This window comes from Prunus mume, linkage group LG2 (assembly GCF_029339155.1).
Source record: "Prunus mume cultivar Tortuosa linkage group LG2, ASM2933915v1, whole genome shotgun sequence".
Lineage (NCBI taxonomy): Eukaryota > Viridiplantae > Streptophyta > Magnoliopsida > Rosales > Rosaceae > Prunus > Prunus mume.
Window position 1 is genome coordinate 37627341 of NC_142699.1, and position 21714 is coordinate 37649054.

Sequence of the window (21714 nt, forward strand, 5' to 3'; positions counted from 1 at the left end):
CTAGCTAGCTAGCTAGCTCCTTTGAAAAGGAAGGAAGTGATCCTCCACCAAGTTACCCTTTTGTTTGTCGGCTACGTGCTTCCCTATGGAACCCTAAAAAAAAAAATTTCTTTCTTTCTATTTCTCAAGAGATAAACTTTCTTGCCACGCGGCGGCAAGATGAATGATATGCAAATATGACCTATAATTTTTATTTAAAATTCAAATTTCGTAGCACATGTTATGTTTTAACTGGATAATACTTGTCGACACCATAAAAGATGGGATCAAAGGCCAGCTTAGTGTGAGGAGAATGGAAAACCAGCTCAAGCTAATGAGGAAGAACCACTTGCGCGCGCACACACAACCCTGAACCATGTGGGAAGACAACAAATGACCTACCCTAAATGCTAAAGGCATGCCTAGGAGTCTAGGACCACTACCCTACAAATGTTGCTTTTAGGACTATAGGGGGCGATTGTGGCTGTGGGTTTCCCAGTTTAGAAATGTAGGGCAGAAAGTTTGTTCAATTGGAGGGAAAAGTAAAACGAAAGCAGCCGGCAATCAAAATTTTTATATATGCATCTGCTGCCATTTGCACGTTGCCTTGTGTTTTATGATTTATGCTGACCAACAGCAATCTGTATAATATTAGCAAAATTGGATCACATTGACATCAAAAGTGAACTGTTTTCAAATAATTTTATCATATAAATCACCGACCTCTTTTTGGTCAAGTGCATGCTACTAAGGCATTCTATATATTTTTTATATCTTGGCTACCATTGAAATCAGAGGTCCAAGAGGCACAAGAGGCCAAGACTATATCCATGAGAGTGATGCTGAGTTGCTGAGCTGACTTTACTTTGGCTTATCAGATAATAGGAACTCCCCCAACCAAAGAAAATCGATCACTAATGCTAATGGGATGATTAAATATAGAAAAGCATATTAGCATAAGAAATCACTAGATGCTATCTATTTACTAAGAGGATGTTCTGTAACGTCATTGTTTCCGCTTCTCTTTCAATAATTTATATTTTAATGACTATTTTAGAATGCTAATAGTAACTCAATTCCTCTTGGAGAATGCTAGCAACATTCTCTCTAACTTTCTCTTTCGGACCTTCTCTTTTTTTTGCTTGACATGTGTCATTCTCTTTACACTTAAAACAATGTCATTAATATATTATACAAATTAACTTTTGCTTTCCAAGTTTACCTTTATTAAATGTACCAAAAAAATTTCAGAACTTTCTTACAATCTTATTAATTTTTTTTAAAAGAAAATGTCTAGTTTATAAAAATAATAATAATAATAATAATAAAAAGAAGAGGAAATTTCCCTTTTTTTAACGTCAAATTTAGACTTTTTTTTAAATTAAAAAAAAGGACATTTCCTTTTTTTTTTTAAAGCAAACATTTTCTTTATTAAAAAATAATTGACGTTAAAAAAATTTAATAAGATGGTAAGAAAGTTGTGAATTTTTTTTAGATAAATTGAATACATTTAATAAGGGTAAACTTGGAAAGCAAAAGTTAGCTTGTATAATATATTAATGACATTGTTTTAAGTGTGAGGAGAATGACACATGTCAAGCAAAAAATGGATAAGGTCCAAAAAAGAAAGTTAGAGAGAAGGTTGCTAGCATTCCTCATTCCTCTTAATCAAAGTTTTCATGCCACTTACTAGCAGGCTTGTCTTGCCTCAAGTAAGTGATTTTCATTTTGGTTTCTTTGGAGCCAACTTTTTGCAAATTTCACTTATATATTATTTTATTGAGAAATTAAGATAATTTTCCTCTAAAATATACTTTAATTGTTACTTAATTAAAACATGGTAGACGTGCTTTCATTAATTCCTTAAAAAAAAGAAAAATATCATGTCTTCTTTCTCTTTTTTCTATGATGTAGTGAAATACATCGTTCTTGACCAGAAAATGAAAGACATCACCCCATAATTAATTCGTAGAAAAATCAGCATATGAGAATGTATAATTAAGATATAGTCTAAAAGTGAATACAGTAGATTCTCGGGACATTTTGGAAAAGACCAAAGAAGAGAGAAATATTTTGAAAAGAAGCCAAAATGGACAAAAATACCCTTATTTATTTTTGGATTTCCTAAGGAATTCTTTACATTTACATGTTTTTGGTTTAAAAGTTGATGGGTTTTTCTGTCTTTTTAGAAAAAGTTTTAGCTTTTTTCAAAAATTAAAGTTTTTTTGTGGCTAAAACCTAAATTTACCTAGATTCTCACTAAAAAAATTTGATGTAAATGAATTGTGGATAGCAACCCATTTACTGTTCAAGCAAAATTTGGATAGAAACTCATGGATCCTTTCGTCACCAATGAGATATTCTGGCTCAAAATTTGGGGCCAGTTGTATATGACTATTCTGGCTCAAAATTTGGAGCCAGTTGTATATGACCATCCAAACAACTAAACCAGGTCAAATACCATGTACTATGATGCTCCAATGCTATTAATCCATATCCAAAGGAAAATTAACCATCTAATAATATCTCTCATCCACCTGTTCAATCTTATCCCACTTTAATTTCTTAGTTAAGATTTCTAGCTTGAGGACATGTGCTCATAGATGACTCCATCTTAAAGTAAATACTCCCACAAAACCTGAATTTAATAACCTTTTGGTATCATACTTTTTTTCCGTCTCTTAAGGCCTGTTTAGCAGAAAACTTTATGTGCTTTCGGGTCACAAAAGTGCTTTTTAAAGATGCTCTTCAAAACTCTTATGCAGAGACACTTCTAGAAAAACACTTACTTTCCTACAAATACAGTCTCAAACGAACCCTTAGTTAGTCCAAAAGCTAGCTTCGTCGACAAGCTAATTGAATGGCAAAGAGAGCATTGCAAGTATGCATCAGAATCTGCGTCTTTTACTCCAAATTAAATTTGTTGACAGGCGCAGACAGAGAGAGAGAGAGGGCGATAATTTTGCATCAGATTCCATCATAGATTTCTGAGATTTTGTATTGGGAGAGAATCTTTAAGAAAGTAAACGTCATGTCCCTTTGGCTTTAAGTGAAAGCCTAAAGTTAAGCCTTTGATTGTTTTCCCCATAAATTATTTTTAATTAAGACTTTATTGAGAAAGACAAGAGAATCCAGTTCATGGCTTACACAAGCAAGTAAACAAAGCACTCACACACCTACCTTTTTGACCCATGTTATGATGTTAGTGCCACACCTTTCCCTTCCATTTTTTTATAAAAAAATTAATAACTTAATAAATTAGTATTTCCTTCTTAAACTTCCTTGTAATTAAATAAGTAATGAAAGCCTACGTAATCCATGCAGACATGTCATGCAAGTAATGGCCATTAATTTAATTTAATTAAAAAGTTAACAGCAAACCCCAACATCCAGCCCACGAAAAAAACTTTTAGAACGCGCAGTGCATTGTCGCAGTCGAAGGTTGGCCTTCAAAGATTGTGACTAAACATTTGAGATTTTTTTCATTGGCACTTCCACTACCTATATATGATAGTGATAATAATCATTAAATAATTGTAATCACATGAATGCAGATATTATTGCGTAATTTTAGATTACCAAAGTTCAGCTAGAGTTTCTGCATTTGGAGTAAGTACATCCCTTTTGGTGAGGAGTGAACCGACACATGTTTGTTTGTTGGATCTCGGTTTGGAATTTTCAATTTAAATTCCTTGATTTGTGGGATTGATTTATGATTTTATTTCATTTGAGTCAATTAATTTAATTTAGCTTTTAATTAAGTTAAAATTCTTGGTTTAAGAAAATTAATTCAAGGTTGCCATATGCACTTGGCCACTAAGAGAGAGAGAGATAGAGAAAAAAAGAGAGAGAGAGAAAGCATTAAATGCTTGAGAGATTGGCTAGCCATAGCTACTATTGCTTCCTTAATGGATATTCAAGCTACAATCAGATTGCCATAGCTCCAAACGATCAAGGGAAGACGACATTCACATGTCCATTTGGCACTTTTGCTTATAGCAGGAGGATGCCTTTTGGTCTTTGCAATGACCCAGCCACCTTCCAAAGGTGCATGATGAGCATCTTCTCCGACATGATACCTGGATCCAGTCAAATCCTCAGTGTTCTTTGGCTTTTGGTGGGAAAGAGTTTATCCAAATGAATATTGAAATATCGATAATGTCGATGAAATATTGAGAATATTATCATTTTTTCAGGAATATGATATTTTGGAACATATCCATACATATATCGTATAAGTATCGATAATATCGAAAAATATCGACGTCGATAATTTCTCTCACACTTCAGCAACATTTGGCCAAAATGTCGCTATAATATCGATAATATCGAGATGATGAAGACAATGAAAAATTTGTAGAGTTATTTACACTAACACCCCTTAGGTTTCTTGTGTTTTCACAAAACCACCTCAAGTCTCAAAAATTACACGACCACCCCTTGAGGAGGTTTCAATTTGTTCACAAAACCCCTTTTCGTTGATTGTTTATCCAAAAATTGATGATTTTATTGGGGAAAAAAAAAACTTATGCAAATGACAAAACTAACTTCAATGAAGCATATGCAATCTAATCTCAAAAGCTAACTTTGTCATTAGGAGAATTTTTTTGTATAAAATCAATGAACATGAGTTTTGTGAAAACAATTTAAAACCTCATGGGGTGTTTTTGTAATTTTTAAAACCTCAAAGAGTTTTGTGAAAAAGCCGAAAACCTCAAGGAGTGTTAGTATAAATAACTCAAATTTGAACATTATAGGAACTCTATGTGATACTAAGTCATTCATGTATCTTACCATGCAATGTATAAAGTGTAAAATATTATATTAAATCATTATAAATAAATAATTATGGTGTCTTTAATCTTCTTTCATTAATTACTATATATTTTCTACACTCGCAGTGCTTGTCAGTTTGTTATATAATCAACTTAAGTCAGTTAAACACTCGCAATGTTTATTTACTAATAGATATTCTACTAAATAAATATCCACCAAAGTTTCAAGAAATTTTTTCAAGTTTTTCTCACAATTTCCATGGTTTTTATTCAATTTTTATCAATATCAATAATTTCCCGATATTTCCATCGAAATTTCCAAAAACCATCAATATTTTAGACCTTGATCATGAGCAAGGTCTAAAATATCAAGAGTTTCAGAAATATCGGTGGTCCAAAAACACGGATATATTGATGGTAATATCGAGAAAATATCGATATCGATAAAAATCATGGAAATTGTGAGAAAAACTTAGAAATTTTTATTGAAACTTTAGAGGATGTTTATTTAGTCAATTGTCTAATATTTTATCACAAAAAATTAGAATAAAATGCATGGCATGGTGGGTTAGAGTGATTTAAGTTGATTATGCAGCGACCTAACAAACACCGTGTCTTTAGAAAATATTTAGTAATTAGTGAAAGAAAATTAAACGCACCATAATTTTTTAGTTATAATAATTTACTACAATATATTGCATATGATAAGATATATGAGCTTGACAAAAAAAACAAAAATAAAATATATGAGTAACTTAGTACCACATAAAAAAAATTCCTATTAAAGTTAAAATTAGTATCACATATAATGAACAATATTAAAACTCAATAGTGAATAATAATACAACTCCATAATATATAACAAAAAAAAAACTCCATAATAAAATAATAAATAAAATTAAACATATGCCTAAATTTATCATTAGAGTTTTTTTTTAAATGGAAATTTATCCTAGATAATACTAGCTTGCAGAAATTTTTAAGACCACATAAATATTACACGTCATAACATTATTAACAAACTCATTCGTAGCGTGTTGGATAAGGCCCAGTAGATGGAAGGGAAAGAGAGGGTTCGAATCCCCTTGTTGGCAAAAGCGCCATTTCTCAACCAATTTCATTTATTTTTCAGTTTCAATCGCGATATTATCGATAATATCGCGATATGTTGCCCAAATCAACGAAAAACTTCACAAAACCTCAAGAAATCTAATCCACAAATACAATGTTCATGAAAATAATAATAATAATAATTTTATTGATAATATATATGGACGTACTAAGATTTGGGCGTTCCTCTAATTTGGGGCCTTGTGCCATTGCATGCTTTGAACTCCGTCAAAGTTGACATTGTGCAATGGAAATATATTCTAGCCATGGTCAAAAGGAAAGCAACCTTTACATAGGGAAGGGCAAGTTTGTTGAAGAAAGTGAGCGAACTCACCACATTAAGCAATGTGAGTGCCTTTGTACCACAATTACATGGGAAGGCCACACAACTGGCTCATCGTTGTCTAGCCCATAGACAATGGCAAAAGCACTCGCACAACACAAGACATGAGCTCACTAACTTCCTTCGAAAAACATTCCGTCCTTGTTTCGAAGTTGGCTTCTTTGCATTATCCTTCAAATATGTAAACAATATTCACCTTCTTCCAAGTTATGGTTGATTATACCCACATCATGGCTTTATATAGAACAAGAGAAGAGCCATTTTGGTTTTTAAATTGGTAGAAAATCTATAGTTGCATATTCTAGGATTACGGTTCCTATTATTTAGTAAGAGAATTAATTTTGATCCTCGCTAAGGTGCGCAATCCGTTATTATTGAATAGTAGGTGTTGAAAATATATATGTACTATTTGGAAGTTAGTTGTATTTTAAAGATTTAAGATTTAATTATATGAATTTTGCAATGATCCTTAAATTTATACCCGAGTTTCATTTTAGTTGTCTAACTTTTGCATGTGTTCCAATTTAGTCATTTTGTAATATCTTTCGTTGGTTTTTAGAGAGTACAGTTATGTCCAACCTATACAGAATCCACATTACAGACTCAAAATTTTGCACAAATTGCCGAGAAATTCCTGGAGCCAAACATTGGGCAGCTCCGGCATGCAGCTGCTACTAGTACTAAGAAAAAGGCAAGAGAAAGCACAAGACCATTCAACAAACCCCATTAGATGACACATATCATAAGGGACAATTGGATTCCATGAACCAACATTCTTCAACCCAAAACAACTTCTAAACCTTCATCTGCTAAGAAATCGAAGCAAACAGATGACAAAGGTATGAGAATTTTATAGCTCAAAATTTAAATACAAAAGTAGAGTCGTCATGCATATTGTTTTTGGTGCCTTGTGACTAAAACCAATAAATATAAACAAGTTCTTTGAGTTGATTTAAAGAACTGAAAATATATATTCATTAAAGCATTTCGAGCATCCTATATATTTTTAACTCAAAATGTTATATGATATTTGAAAGCTATTGTTACAAGCTTTAAAATCCCATAATCTTGTTGAAACACAATTTTAACAAGTCAAAACTGAGCTTGAATATCATAAATTTGGCTTTAAAAATCCAGATTTTCTAACAGTGTCAAATGAAAATCGGAATGAACTATAAGGATGAAAATGAAAACTTGTACATGTATGATCCCGTCATCCTTGTCCTCTCACCTCTGGTATGGATGTTGTTATTAGAATCACAGGTTACATTATTTTACTCATTTTCAGAGAACTGATTTGTGCCATAAAATTTCTGGTTTTTTTTTTTTTTTTAGTGTTTCTGGGATGCATAGGTACGGTAACTTTGCAGTTTGTTGCTACTTTACAAGAACAGGTAGAACAACTAGCTGAGGAGAAACTCCAGAAAGCTTACCGAGGTTGGTATGTGTTTTATTTTTCCCCCTTGATTTACTTTAACTTTTAATTATTCAATAATTTGATGCATACCAATATGCTTCCTTTGTTCTACTTTACAAATCAATCCGAAGGTTCTGGTAGGCATGGTGGAAATACTTAACATTCCAAACACTGTGTTTAGAGACAATTTTTAGGGATTTTGGAGGGAAAGAGTTTTGAGTTATTATGCGTGATGGTGGAAATATTTAACATTCCAAATACTTAACATTCTCTCTATCATTAGCCATGACATGCGTGATGTTCTGAGTTATGAATTGTTTGTTCTTTTATTTTTAATGTTGAGCCATGCGTGATGCTTTCTATATACAGAGTTTCAAGGGCTATTTTGAGTGACTATTCAGAGAAGATTGAAGCCATTGCTTCCAAATTAGCTGCTCCGCCGGTGCGTTCATATGATCTAGTATGTTGCTTTTCGTTGAATTGTCGATTTTATGTACTTACAAGTTACATCATTAGCAAATGTTACTTAAAATTAGGGTTTCTGTGAAATTTGAGTGCAGCCTATTTCATGCTTAACAAAATACTGAAAATTTATCCTTCAGTGCATCAGCACATGTAATTTGTTGCGTCAGTTTATGTCATCATCTGGGGAGAAAATCTTTAATACATGGATAATGTTCTCTTGCTAGATGAATCACCTATTATCTCACTCCAGATTAACAGTCTGGCAGTAGAATATTTCCATATGATATATGTATATGTATATGAAGTTCATTGCTACTAACTGTGTTTTCTTTGGCAAACTCCCAGCCTGTATTATAAAGCTGACTGGGTGAATGATGATTTATCATTCTTATTCTTGCTTTTCAGGGAAGCTCAGTTCTTGATAAATGCTTACAATCCCTTCATTCTCCATATTAATTACTAGCGTTTGATTAAATAAGTATTTAAAGAGTCCATTCAGTATAGCCGCGTTTTTAAATATATTAAAATATTAAAACGTATAGCCGCGCAGCGATACTAATTTAAATATATTCGGAATTAAAAATTATAGCATAATCTTTAAATATATTAAAATATTAAACAGTATTGCCGAGCGGCGATACTCTGCTATACTCTTCAAATAAATTTGAATCTAAGAGGTATAGCCGTTCGCCTATACGTCTTTAATATATTAAAATATAAAAAGTATCGCCGCATGGCTATACTCTTCGAATTAAAAAAGTTATAGCCGCTCGGCCATACGCTTTAAATATATTTATTTAGTGAAGAATTAGTATTTAAGTACTTTCATTAATTTCATAAATTACTTAATAATAGTTAATTATTTTAAATAATTTTGTGGAGATTTGTGTAAGTGAACAATGGTTAGGATCATTATGGTTTCGTTTAGCTCCTTATTAGTGATCTTTCGTATCGTATTATATGGCATGTTTTAGTTATAACTGGTTTTGTTTGATTCTTCAGCGCCTGTCAAACTGGATGCTGCAGCCCAAGCACACATTGAAAAGCATAGGTATGTATTTTTTTTTTCTGGTACTTCCTCGATTTCTCCTATTCAACTGGAGTAACTAGATCTAGACTGGATGAAATTGAAAACGGGAGTGCTAGGATGTTGGTCATAATCTAACAAATTGATGTACAATTATATGTACATGCTTTCCATATGAAGTAGCTTTCCTTATAAACCAAAAAAATAACGTGATTCTTGTACAAATGGAAATGAAAATCAAAAGAAGTAAGATGATCAGCTTAGCAGTCACACACACCTAGGAAAAGGAGGATATGCTGCTGAGTATCTTTCATTACATCTCTGAAAAAGTTAGAACACATTACATGTTCTTATATAAGTTGTTGACCAGTGCTATTCATGATGGTAATCAAACAGAAGATATTTTACATGAAACTGCAGCAGCAAAGATTGAAGCTACATAAAGCACACACCAGGACTCAAATCAACCTAGAACCTTTATCATCAGACGTGTGACAATTAAGGAAAAATGTTCCAAAAAGAAAAGCAACAATCTTGTGTTACTTCAAAAACTGATCATTGTGATAAATGCTTACTCTCTGGTGAGTCTTAGATGTAAATTCATAGCTGATGGAATGGAATGACATATCTGTGGATCTCGTAACTTGGTTACGGCTTGTGTGCAGATACTCGATTCTACGGAGAAGGCTGTTGAAAGTAGCTTGGTCACGCCACTACACGCGCGACAGATATACCCTCGAAGACGTCCAAAACTACGTGTTTCACATGGCTTGTAATGTTTGTAAGGACGTGTGTATTCGTCAAGGGTATGTTGAGTTAGGAAAATTCATCTTTCCTCCCATAATGGACATGTATAATTTGCAATGTTGAACAGTGGCATAATTTATCATGAATCTGTTCTCAGAGAACTGGTTAAGATAAAGTATCCATTTCCTCATTCCCGTGATGTAGAAGAAAACCACCGACCCATTTATGAAGGAAGTTGGTGACCCCAAGTACGAAGATCCGCACTCCCAGGGACCTCAAATTTCTTGGAAAGTTGGGGGCGGCGCGCCTCGTCCAATTGCTTTAGATTTTTCCAAACAAATTGTCGATCCCCGGAACCAAATTCGGACGATGCATAATACTAGATGAGCATTCTTTCAGTGCAGATTAGCTTTACAGCAGGACAAGAGGGAAATATGTGGACATTACTTTTTAGAAAATTGTATCCATAAAATTTTCAAGTTCACAGAGCAATGATATATTTCTCCTCAAATTGAAATCATACGGTTGAGAACATCTGATCTATCAAGGAAATCATAAAAGCCTATCCAGAATTGTAGTTTTTAAAAGGGAGTTTCACTAAAACACTCAAAATGGGGGATGAAATTATAAAAAAACTCAAGCACTATTTAAACATATAAACACACCAAAACCCATCATTACACACACTCAAAATTCATTTATAAATACACCCAAAAAGTTGACTTTGGAGTTGATTTTGGGTGTGTTTCTATGTTTAAATAGTGCTTGGGTTTTTTTTATAAATATATGTCTAGTATTGAGTTTATTTATAAATTTGTATTTTTAAAACTCAGAAAACCAAAATTAACATTGAGAACTTGCATCAACTCATGGAAACAGAAACTAAAATGGCTCGTTTCATTCATTGTCAAATTGATTAGGAGTTCTTTTGGAAGTGATTTTGGATATGCAATCAATTTTCCATATAACCACTTGAATTTGAGTGATTTTATGCAAAAGCATATGGAAGTGTTTATCCCACCAATCGCTTAAAATCACTTAAATGATTATATGGAGAATGCATGTGGAAGGTATTTCTCCCTATAAGTGATTCTAACCCTCCCAGAATCACTTCCAAACATGCCCTAGATATCAAGCCTCTTGCCTCATTCAATAGAGGCATTACATGACTAGCCATGTAATGAGAGAGATGTACAACTTGTAAGAGACTAGTAAACTAAATATTTAATGGAATCAACTACTTACTTTGTATATAACTTGTAAGGGGAAAATGAAAAAGATGGACAACAGTCGAGCGAAAAAGAAGAGAAAATTATTGCTGTGAAACTATAACTTTTTTAACTCATATCAAGATTCAGCTTTACATGAGATTCTAGAAGTATCAAAATCTAAGAAAATTATAGAGGTATTATCCTTTGTTCGCACTGTTCTAGCCTCACTCAACAAAACATTAGCAGTCTTCTCCGCCAAATTCTCCCCATCCATCGAGTATCTCTCTTTCGTCTGTACATGTCCAAATTTAAAAAGAGGGAAAAGTTAGATGAATAAAATAGAAGATATTTTTTCTCTTCACAGAAAGTTAAGTCAGAAGAAAAAGAAAATATAATACCTGAAGAACTAGCTGAATGGCCTTCTTCACGCTAATTACGTCCCATAAGCCGTCACTACAATCACAAAATCCAGGGTTAATTTAAACTGTCCATAATAAGCATTGTATTATTGTCATGCAAGAGACCATTGATAGATTGATACTCTCTTGCTAGACATTCAAGTATTGTTATATTTCCAGACAGTAACATATCATATCGCTAGACTCTGCAATACTAACGCGATTGCCCCTGCTACTTTCGTAAGATAAATTAGACTTGTATATCTGAAGTTAGACCAATTAATTGGCACAGACAACTGAGACCCCTAAAAACTGGGCGAAAACAGAAAACTACGAAGACAAATACTGCTGAAAACAGAGCCATAAAGTTCAGAATATAAAACTTTTAACAAAGTCAAAGCAAAGGCACAATACCTGGCCATTAGCGCAAAGGCCCTGCTCGCTTGATCAATTTGTACCACTTGGCTAATATATGGTTCTGAACTGAAGCGTGAATCCTGCTGTTTAAGAAATTTGTCTCCAAGCATCCGAGCAAGGTTCAAACCTGTACAAGTGGAGAAAAGCCTGAGCAATTACCAAGATCTAATTGTGTAATTCACAAACGGCAGCAATTAACCTGGCCATTACCACATAGACGTGTTTCCCCCTCTTTCAATGGCTGTCCTGTTTCCTGGATTCGGAGTCTTTCACCATAACTAGAAATTCTATGGTCCTCCGTCATCTTAATCAGTTTCCCATCAACGCTGCCACAATTAAATCATACACAGTTTAAAACATGCTGTGACTAATTAGCAAATCCTCACCAAATAAAACTTATAATCTAATCACATTAGAAGAATGTTAATTGGAATATCATTGTTCAAGACAGAAAAATTAGATGAAAAACTGTGCAAGATAATGACCAATCTTCACAGAAATGAACCCCTAATCCCGAGCTACCAGCTTGCCCACCAGGGATCCCATCTGAAATTCTAGAAAATAATAAAATGATGCTTTTAACCCAGAGGAAAAAAGAAAACATGAACACATACTTCATAACACAAGCTGAATCCCCAAGGTTTGCACATTGTGCAAAGAAATTGTCTTCACCATCAGTCCAAACCAGAAGCAGAGTAGCAGTACAACCCTGCAAAGGATGATCCGACCCAGACTTTAATTACTATTAACAGAAACATCATCCTAAACTGCATCATGTGCTACATCTTTCTAATATATTTATGTATGTAATATATATATATATATATATATATATATATATATATATATAAGGATCAAGTGGCCTGCTGTAAAACAGTATGCTTAAATTCTCTATCTGATGAGGGGAGGAGCACACACATTATAATCCTACCGTAATAACAGATTCTTTATCTATTTTCTTAATGATCAAAGGAAGTTTTGCCACTAATCATCCAAATATTTGCATCCACATAAAATGAGCACCCTATATTTTCCAGTTGACAACCAAAACATCTTTTTATCTATACATGAAAATATGTAAAACATCTAGTGACTGATGCCACCATGTATCCTTAAATTCTTATTTTCCTATATAGTCCCATTCATTAGAAATAATTCTGCAAAGTCCCGACAGCGGTGTAGGTTATTTAGTTCTAAAATTGCACTTCAAACTGGTGGGGTCACTTACAATTTGTTAAAAGAACTCCACACTCTTATGATATTATTTTTATATAAATTTAAAATTTTAAAAATTATAAAATTAAATTAAAATTATTAAAAATTTAAAAGAAGAAGAAGAAGAAGAAAGGTAGTATCCAGTACATTAGGTATTGAAGAAAGACCCTGGAAACTAAGATTCCAATAAACAAGGTAACACATTAAAGAATCAATATTACTAAATGTTACTAGAGCTAGAGGGGACCATGAGAGAGGAATCAATTTTAGATGCGTGTGCAAGTCAACTGCTACATTTACAAGTTCACAAAAAAATCAATACTAATGGAACAAGATAAAAGAGTGGAAGGAAAAACCTCGTAATGGTGATTCATGCCTGCTTCGGTCTGAAAAAAAGCATCCTTAAGAACATCTGAAGCATCACATAGTGATAAAACCCTCTCCCTTTTTGGTGAATCCGATAAAATGTTAGCAACCCTCTCAGGAAGAAGCCTGTAAAATAAAACAATTATACAGTAACTACTAAAGTACCTGGTAGCAACAAAGCACATTATAAAAGAAAGAAATACTAACTTGCTAGCAGATCTGGCAGCCTCTGCTCCACCATGTCCATCACAGATACCAAACAGTCCAAACTGAAAGGGAGGAACTTAGGTGATGTTAGCTCTTTCTGAAACTTGAAAAATTACTTCAATGGAAGAAAAAATAGCTGTGAAACCTGATCAATCCCAGGAAGAGGCCATTGATAGTAGCACACATCTTCCATCGGAAGCTTCTTCCCTCCGCGACGCAGAGCCATGGGATCTGAAGCCACACCAAGCCCAAAGGGGATCTGACTCTCAGTTTCAGATGAAATATGAACCTGCCAAAAAGGATAGGAAACTTTCAAATGCCATGTCACCTCTACATTACCATCTATAAAAGCCAGATATCCACATAATAAAGTCAACATCTAAGCAAATCAGGATAACTACAAGAGTAAGCAATTATTTTGATCTACAGCCTAGAAAATATCATATCCAAGACATTATTATGATGCTTTTCAATAGGACCCTGATAATGCTATATCCAATACAAATGTGCTTATAGAGACAAAGTGAGCCACCAGCTCGCAAAACTAAAGGTACTTAGTCATAAATACTAATATGATTACCCAAATTATTTTTGAACTGAAATATGTGTTTAATTTTCATCTTTTCTCTATGCTTCATTGACCATGAAACAGGGTACTATATGAATAAAATTATCAAAGGGGGCATCTAAGCAGCACAGAATATAAGAGAGCAAGGCTATAAACATTCTACACCCATCCTCTCTATCATAAAAAGTTATCAAACACCGGTAGGCTTGTCTTATTGTAATTTGCACATGTAGGTTATGAACAGGCAGTCTTGCACCTTTTCTGTATGAATCCATATATTAATTAAAACTTAAATTGTCTGATATGAAATTCTTCTCAATTACAGAGACAGCAGAAAAGCCCAAGTAAAAGTATATTAATGTGAAAACTCAGAGTCCTCAAGCAGTATCCATATAGCCCAGTCAGGTCAGTTTTTATCAATTTTATGTATGTTCTAGAAAATTTAATTAGCATGCAAACTAAGTACAGAGGTAATTTTTTCTTCACTCAGATATAAAGGCATATTGACTTACAAATACTTTTGAGGTCGTTCCAAGAGTTATTACGTCTCCACTTGCTAGCTCCATTGGCTTACCCCAATGTCTACTTCCAGAATCAGGATTACTGATTGGCTGAGAGTTTAGAAGTGTTCCATTAAGGCTGCCCATGTCTACCAGCTCCCACTTCATTTTCTACAGCCGGTGAACAAGTAAAGCATAATTTTATACCAAAAGCACACAGATGCAACCCCAATAAAGTCAAAGAAGTAGTCATTAATATGCTTACATTCGAATTCCAGTTTATCAATGCATGCTTTCCTGACACCTCCGAATCCTTCAATAGTAAATCACTTGGAGGAACCCTTCCAAGGGTCAGAGGAAGCCTAGCAGAATTTGTTGACTGTACAGAGCAACGAAGTCCCTGGGAAGGACCAGAAATGACCTCCAGGTTGAGGCAGGTTCCTGCACTTCTAAAAGAAGACTATGATCACATGTTTTACACACTCAGCCATGTAAAACCACTAAAAGATTAAACACTTAAAACATGTGAAAGAGATAAGAAATTACTTTGATATAGAATATCATTGGGCACAAACTCTTGAAGTCTATCATGTTCTAAACTCTGTCTACCAAACTTCTGATCTTCTAGTAACTGTTGTGTCACCAATGGACGCTTGAGTGTCTGACCAACTAAAATATCTTCCGGAGCATCAGAAATCACATCTAGGATCAAGTCACCTGGGACGAGTGAAGCATAAATGTTTGGTTGTGCTAAGGAGTAAATGAGCACTAAAATACAACTGCGACGAGAATTATTTAAAGGTGAAATAACAGGATAGACTTAATTACCTTGAGTCGAATTGGGAGCTGTGGTGGGAAGCCTTGGTTTATAAATAAGTCCTTGTGTTCGGGGTGAGCGAAAATTCCCTTCATTTTGGAAACATGCTCCCTCTAGATCATAACCTCTTGGAAATTCATTACCCTGGTTCCGGACCAGATCTGCATCATCCGAAACAAGGGGTCTCTCAAGCTCACCAACCTAAAAGAGGAATCACAAGGTGCGAACCAGCTTAAAAGTTATAAGGTAAACGAAATGATAAATCATATGCCTAAAGGGAAGCACTTGGTATTCAGGTACTTATTGTATCTGAAATGTAAAAGCCAAATTGCCAAATCTCACTTTATGCAGTGTATTGCACTACAGATCAATCATCAACCACTATCTGAGCCATGAAGAGACCAAGTCTTTTGTCTTTGGTAATGGGGCTTTTTTTGTAAAATTCCACTACAACAAAGATAAACTAGGTAAAATAAAGACGGAGGCAATCCTTGGATAAAGTTTTTCTTGGCACTCTTTCAATTACTCTTTCAGAAATGCAGTTACTTGCTCGAAGGTATCAAACCAAATGCAGAAAACAAAACAAGAAGCATATAATGCTAGAAGTTTGAACAATAACACGAGCCCCTTGCTCTCATGTGAACTAACGAATGAAATAGTTCGATAGAGTTGCTTAACATAAAATATTCAATAAGTCAGACAAATAACATCAGAAAATACACAAAACAATTAAGTTCTAACAGAAACCAACAAAATTTCGAATTTTGGGTTCAACTTTACCCAGATACGTAATATCAAACACTAACATAGTCGAAGGCACACATGGAAGCACAAATCAAAATCAATTTTACGCATCAAATCCTTGATCACACTCACATCACCACAAATGCTAGTCATACATTCCGAGCTACACTGAGCAAAGTGATACAAAGTTATAACTCTAACACTGCTTAGGCTCTTAGCTAAATACCAATCCGAAACAAACCAAAAATTCGCATTAAAAAGAACAAAACTGAAATCCAGTGATCAAACAAGGTCAACCCCGATGTGCCAAGGAATTCAAATTTTCCTTCCGTTTCTCTACGATTTCTCGGCAACCAAACAGAACATTGCACTAGCGTTACATATATAGACGAAGAGGAAGATCGAAACGGAACCTCTGAGAATTTTGCAATTAAAAAAATAAAAGGAGAGGGATTGGGAAACAGTAATAAAAAAAAAAAAATAAAAAGAGGAAGGTACCTTGATAGTGCGAGAACGAGAAGAGAAGAAGAAACGCCATGGTTTACAGGCGACGAAGATGAGGATGAGGATCAGAAGAAGCATAAGGAGAAGAACACCGACAATGCCCTCTAGCATCGTCATCGTCATCGCTCTCTCTCCCCTCCAGGAGATAGAGATTGGCTTTGAGTTTGCGAGAAGGTCGCTTTGAAATGGTCGCACAATTTTTTACTTTTTTTTAAAACTTTTTTTTTCATTATTTACTTCTTCATTATAATTATTTATTTCTTTATTATTAAATTCATTATTATTTTTATTAACTATTAATTATTTCTGCTAATGACAGAGATTTGAAACCCCCAAACACCTAATGAATATTTGTGTAAACTCCTCTCCCAAATCACTTATACTAAGAAAAAATTATTCATTATTTCTCACCTACTATACTAATTTTTATATCCGAACATCTAGTTTATTTGAACTCAGAACCTACTTCAATTAATGAAGACTAAATTTCACTAAACTAATTGTCTTGTTTAGCACTGCAATCCATCATGTAAATATGAAAAAATAATAAATGAAGCAAGATGAATATACACAATTTACCCTAATCTTGAAGATAGTTGGTGTTTTCCTATAACTGAAAGATACGTGAAGTTCTAGATTTGATTTTCTCTTCTCTTAATATCGCTTGTATCAAAAATATTAAAACAGTCATATGTCATATATATTTTGTTTTGGAAAATCACATGCCATATGTGTAGTAAGTTTTGTAGAAGAAGTAGCTTTGCTTGAATGATGTTCAATTTATAAATTGTTATAACTTTTAAAATATATGAATGCTAGAAAATAAAAGCTCAAATAACCAAAAACAAATCAAGCAAATATGTAAACAAAAATAAAAAAACCGATCCAAACCAAAAGCAAAGAAATGTTAAAAACTTAAAATATATAGGATGCATTTGCGGTCTATTTAATTCTCACGCGGAAAGGAATTTGAGTGGCATGTGATGGGCCGGTGGGATATTCTCGACTTGGCGTAAAGCTCCACATCATCACTTTGGGCGGAAGTGGGAGAGGTTGCGTTAGAGCATTGGAAAACATAAAAACTGTTTGGTTGGGCACATCGATTTTCCGGGTTGATTTCACTGGGTTTCTTTGGGCCAGTTAATCGGGTTCATCAAGATATAAAAAAACACACACAAAAATAAAATATTAGTTTTTTTTTTTTTTTAATACAAAAGAAGAACACACGGTTGATGAGTTTAGCAGTGCATGGAAGAAAAAAAAAGAAATAAAGAAATAAACATTACGGTAATTAAATAACAAATTATAACAATAATTTTTGGAAAAAGATACTACATCTACCACCACTCCTGTCGTCTCATCATCTAGTCAGCAACCAAAGTTTGTTAGTTATATAATCCAATGTAATCTTTTAATTTTGTTCCATGTATCCCAACAAAAAACATCTCATTTTTCATCAATTTTACAACCCGATTCAAAATAGAGAATGTCGTGACATAATTAATTATTTATACATTTTATTTTACAACATTCACGTACAACTCATCATGTACCAAAGTAATCTATATAAATTATGAGACGCGTGTTATACACGCGTCACATACAATAAGTTTTTCCAGATGCAACGACATATTCTTTCTCATGAATGGTTTGCCCCATGGCCACTATAAACTAAAACTAGCTAGCCAACCAGTCATAGCTTTCAATATAACAAATTAAAAGAAAATAATGTATATGTATAAACTAAAACAGCATTATATATATAGTTGACGAATGTATGTAATTTGTTATTACCGAATCAAGTGGAGATGAGTGGGAACTTGCATCTTTACTCATTCTTTGGCTGGGATATGTATATAGAAAACACAGAGCTTCTTCCTTCGAGCTTTGATAGCCAAGAGCCAGTATAGATTATTATGATATATGTTGAATTTTGGATGTGACAGAAATGATAGAGCTGGCTTTTAATTTATAAGGAGGAAATACCCTACATATGGAAAATGGGCGTCTCCTTTATATGGAAGAGTATCGCGAGCAATAATTTGCATGGAAAGTTATTAGATATGCTTCTAAATGAATTTGGATGTTTTGCATCCATTAATATTTGGTAAGCATATTAATTGTATAAAAAATTACAGCATTGGTTCATTCTCTTTAGACAAATATCTAATATAATTAGAGTAACCAACTCTAAACTAACTCACAATGAGTGCACGGGCACAAAATGTTAATAAAGTGTTATGCAAGGTTTAGAGTTTCCGATGTGGGATTCTATTTCTATATTCTCACCGATACGCGTGTTAATATGAAGAAGAAGAAAAAAACTTGTGAATGCAAGTATAGCTGCCCAAACCCACTAAATCACCACCCGTCAAGTCAGACTTGGTACTTGTTATTGCAACAAGACCGTCACACTGGAGAGAAACTCTCATGTAACAGGGATAGACCCCTACTAACAACACAATGACATGTATAACTTTTATACGTGTCATTGTGTTATTGGTCCGGAATAACAAAACAATGTTATTCCAATTACAAGTAAATTTTTTTTTGTCACGCTGGGTGCCAAAAGCATAAGTGTTTTATATGCATTGACCAAATACGAGTTGTAGTTGTATCAACAAATACATTTTACTAGACAAATTTGTAGTGGTAATTTAATGACGAATACTAGTTATAATAATTAATAAAAATAAATAAGTGCATACAAATACAATCATTGCAATTATTGGAATCTCTCTCATTTATTCTTAGAGACAAAGTACTTTTATGTATTAAATTTATCCCTTTAGTTCAGGAAAGAAATTTTGAATATGTTTGTACATTGATTGATCGAGCAACCAACTCAACATGATTAGTCGACATCAACATGACATGGATGCATATCATACATTGATAGTCCCTCATCATTTTACCAACGAGAAGCTCGTGTTACCACCAAAAGCAATATCAAAAGTCTCATATCGAAATACAACATAAGAGAAGGATATATCTCATCTATAAAAGAAGATCACCCTTGGAAGAGCATGTGGGGACTTTTTCGTTTTGCCTAGATTGTTGTAAAGAGCCAAATGTATGAAATTGCTTCTTGAGTATGAGTTCAAGGATTAGACCCCAAGAGTGTTTTGAAAGGGTAGCTGAGCCTTAAGAAACACCTTGGTCTTCTTCACTAATGAAACCAACAGTCACTTACAGATAAATTCTTGGCTTGACATGAGAGCTGAGCATTCATGAGTTTAGCATGAGAGAGAGAGAGAGAGAGAAAGAATTGTGATTTCCTATGAGAAACATAAGTTTAAAGCAAGGGGAAGGGATTTTAATGGGATTCGTTGAAAGGAGAGAGAGAGAGAGAGAGAGAGAGAGAGAGAGAGAGAGAGAGAGAGAGGAGAGTGGTTTGAGCAATTTTCCGGCAGCCTGACAAAAGGTTGGTCAGACTCTAGAATGGCTTGCTAGAGGAGAAAATGGGAGAAGATAGAGGAATGAGGCTCGAAATTGCATAAGTTTAAGGGATGAGAAATGAAGCTTGCTATCTAGATATGGGTTGCTTGCTTTTTTTGAGTTGTTTTGGTGGGTAGAAGGTGTCTCCCTTTTATAGGCGCTGGAAGCTCCTTCTTCCCAAGAAAACCCTAGTTGGTTTTCTCCAATTTTGCCAAGTCTTCCCTTTCATTTCTCTTCTCTCCCTTTGACTCATCCCATTTTGTGAAATCTTCCTCTGTCCAAACACACAAAGACAAGATTTTTGGGAGCTCTAAGGCTTTCCCACAACTGCTTCAGTCATGAACTCCCATTTTGGCTACCTCTTCACCTTATTTCCTTCCCTCTTCCATGGCAAGAGCTGGTGGGGGGAAAGAAATGGGTAAATGAGCTGGTTTGAAGGGTGTTTTGCTCAAGTATCCTTTGGTTTTTTGATGGCTTGTGTTGGGATTTGTCTTTGACCATGTGTTGGAGATTCCCAGTAGCCTGCAGATGTGAGTACTTTTGGATTTTGTCATGTTTTTGTCTCCAGCCATGTGCTGGAGACTTTCAGATATTTTATTGGTCATTTGGGCCTTCCTAGGGTGATGAGTTAGTCTACAAAGGGAATGGGCCAGCTTTCTAAAGTGATGGACTATTGAGTTTTCTCTCATGCTTACCCATATGTTTGGGTTCAAAGAATGGGCTTAAGTTTTGGTGCTCCCAAGTAACCCAAAACGTCCACTCCTTGGACCATCAATGAGCCTCGTGAATACTCATAATCATTCATATCACAACCCGCTCAGCAAGTCCCAAACATTTACGTGGCTTAGGGTCACTTAAGTTTGTAGCATGACGTGTTGCTTATTTGATTGGCGTGGCATGTGTGCAAGCGATTATGACGAACTCTTACGTACCCAAGTTGAGTTTCTTCCCAAGTTAGATGTCGTACTGGGCTAGAAATATATTTGGGCCCAGCCTTTGATTTTTTAGGCCTCAACAGAGGATCTTAAGAAAACCTCTTAAATTGGGTACACACCACATTAATATAATGACAATTTTCTCTAACCCTATATGTGTATAGCTCATTCGGATGAACCACATATATCCTGTGTGAGTGATATGCTCTTCTTATCTCCCATCCCCATTTATCCATCTCTCATCTTCCTTGTTGATCCATTTTAGGACAGCAAGAATACTATTCCACATTAAAATCCATTATCCAATACAAATCTTTGTATGCTAATAGTCAAATTGGAAAAGTGATTTCTATTACCTCGTTATATTCGTGACTATCATGTTAATAATACTATTTTACTAAGATGCATATGTTTATTGATATTTGGTTTTGAATGAAATTTTCATTCTCTAAAAAGCAAAAAGTTGTAACACTTACAATACTCAATATATGGTCATTATCATTTTAACATATGGTGAAAATTATTTTAAAA

The 21714-nt window shown here is 34.2% G+C and overlaps 1 protein-coding gene across 1 annotated transcript; it reads right to left on the bottom strand.

Moving 5' to 3' along the window:
* Positions 1–11160: 11160 nt before the first annotated feature.
* KAPP (kinase associated protein phosphatase) lies at positions 11161–16987 on the bottom strand. The gene is made up of 13 exons (XM_008224741.3): positions 16805–16987; positions 15574–15763; positions 15292–15462; positions 15011–15186; positions 14758–14916; positions 13823–13966; positions 13678–13739; positions 13461–13596; positions 12504–12598; positions 12100–12215; positions 11887–12016; positions 11473–11527; positions 11161–11366 (listed from the first exon to the last, which is right to left on the bottom strand). The coding sequence occupies exons 1-13, from the start codon at positions 16931–16933 to the stop codon at positions 11211–11213; spliced, it is 1719 nt and encodes a 572-aa protein (XP_008222963.2). The 5' UTR covers positions 16934–16987; the 3' UTR covers positions 11161–11210.
* Between the last annotated feature and the right edge of the window lie 4727 nt (positions 16988–21714).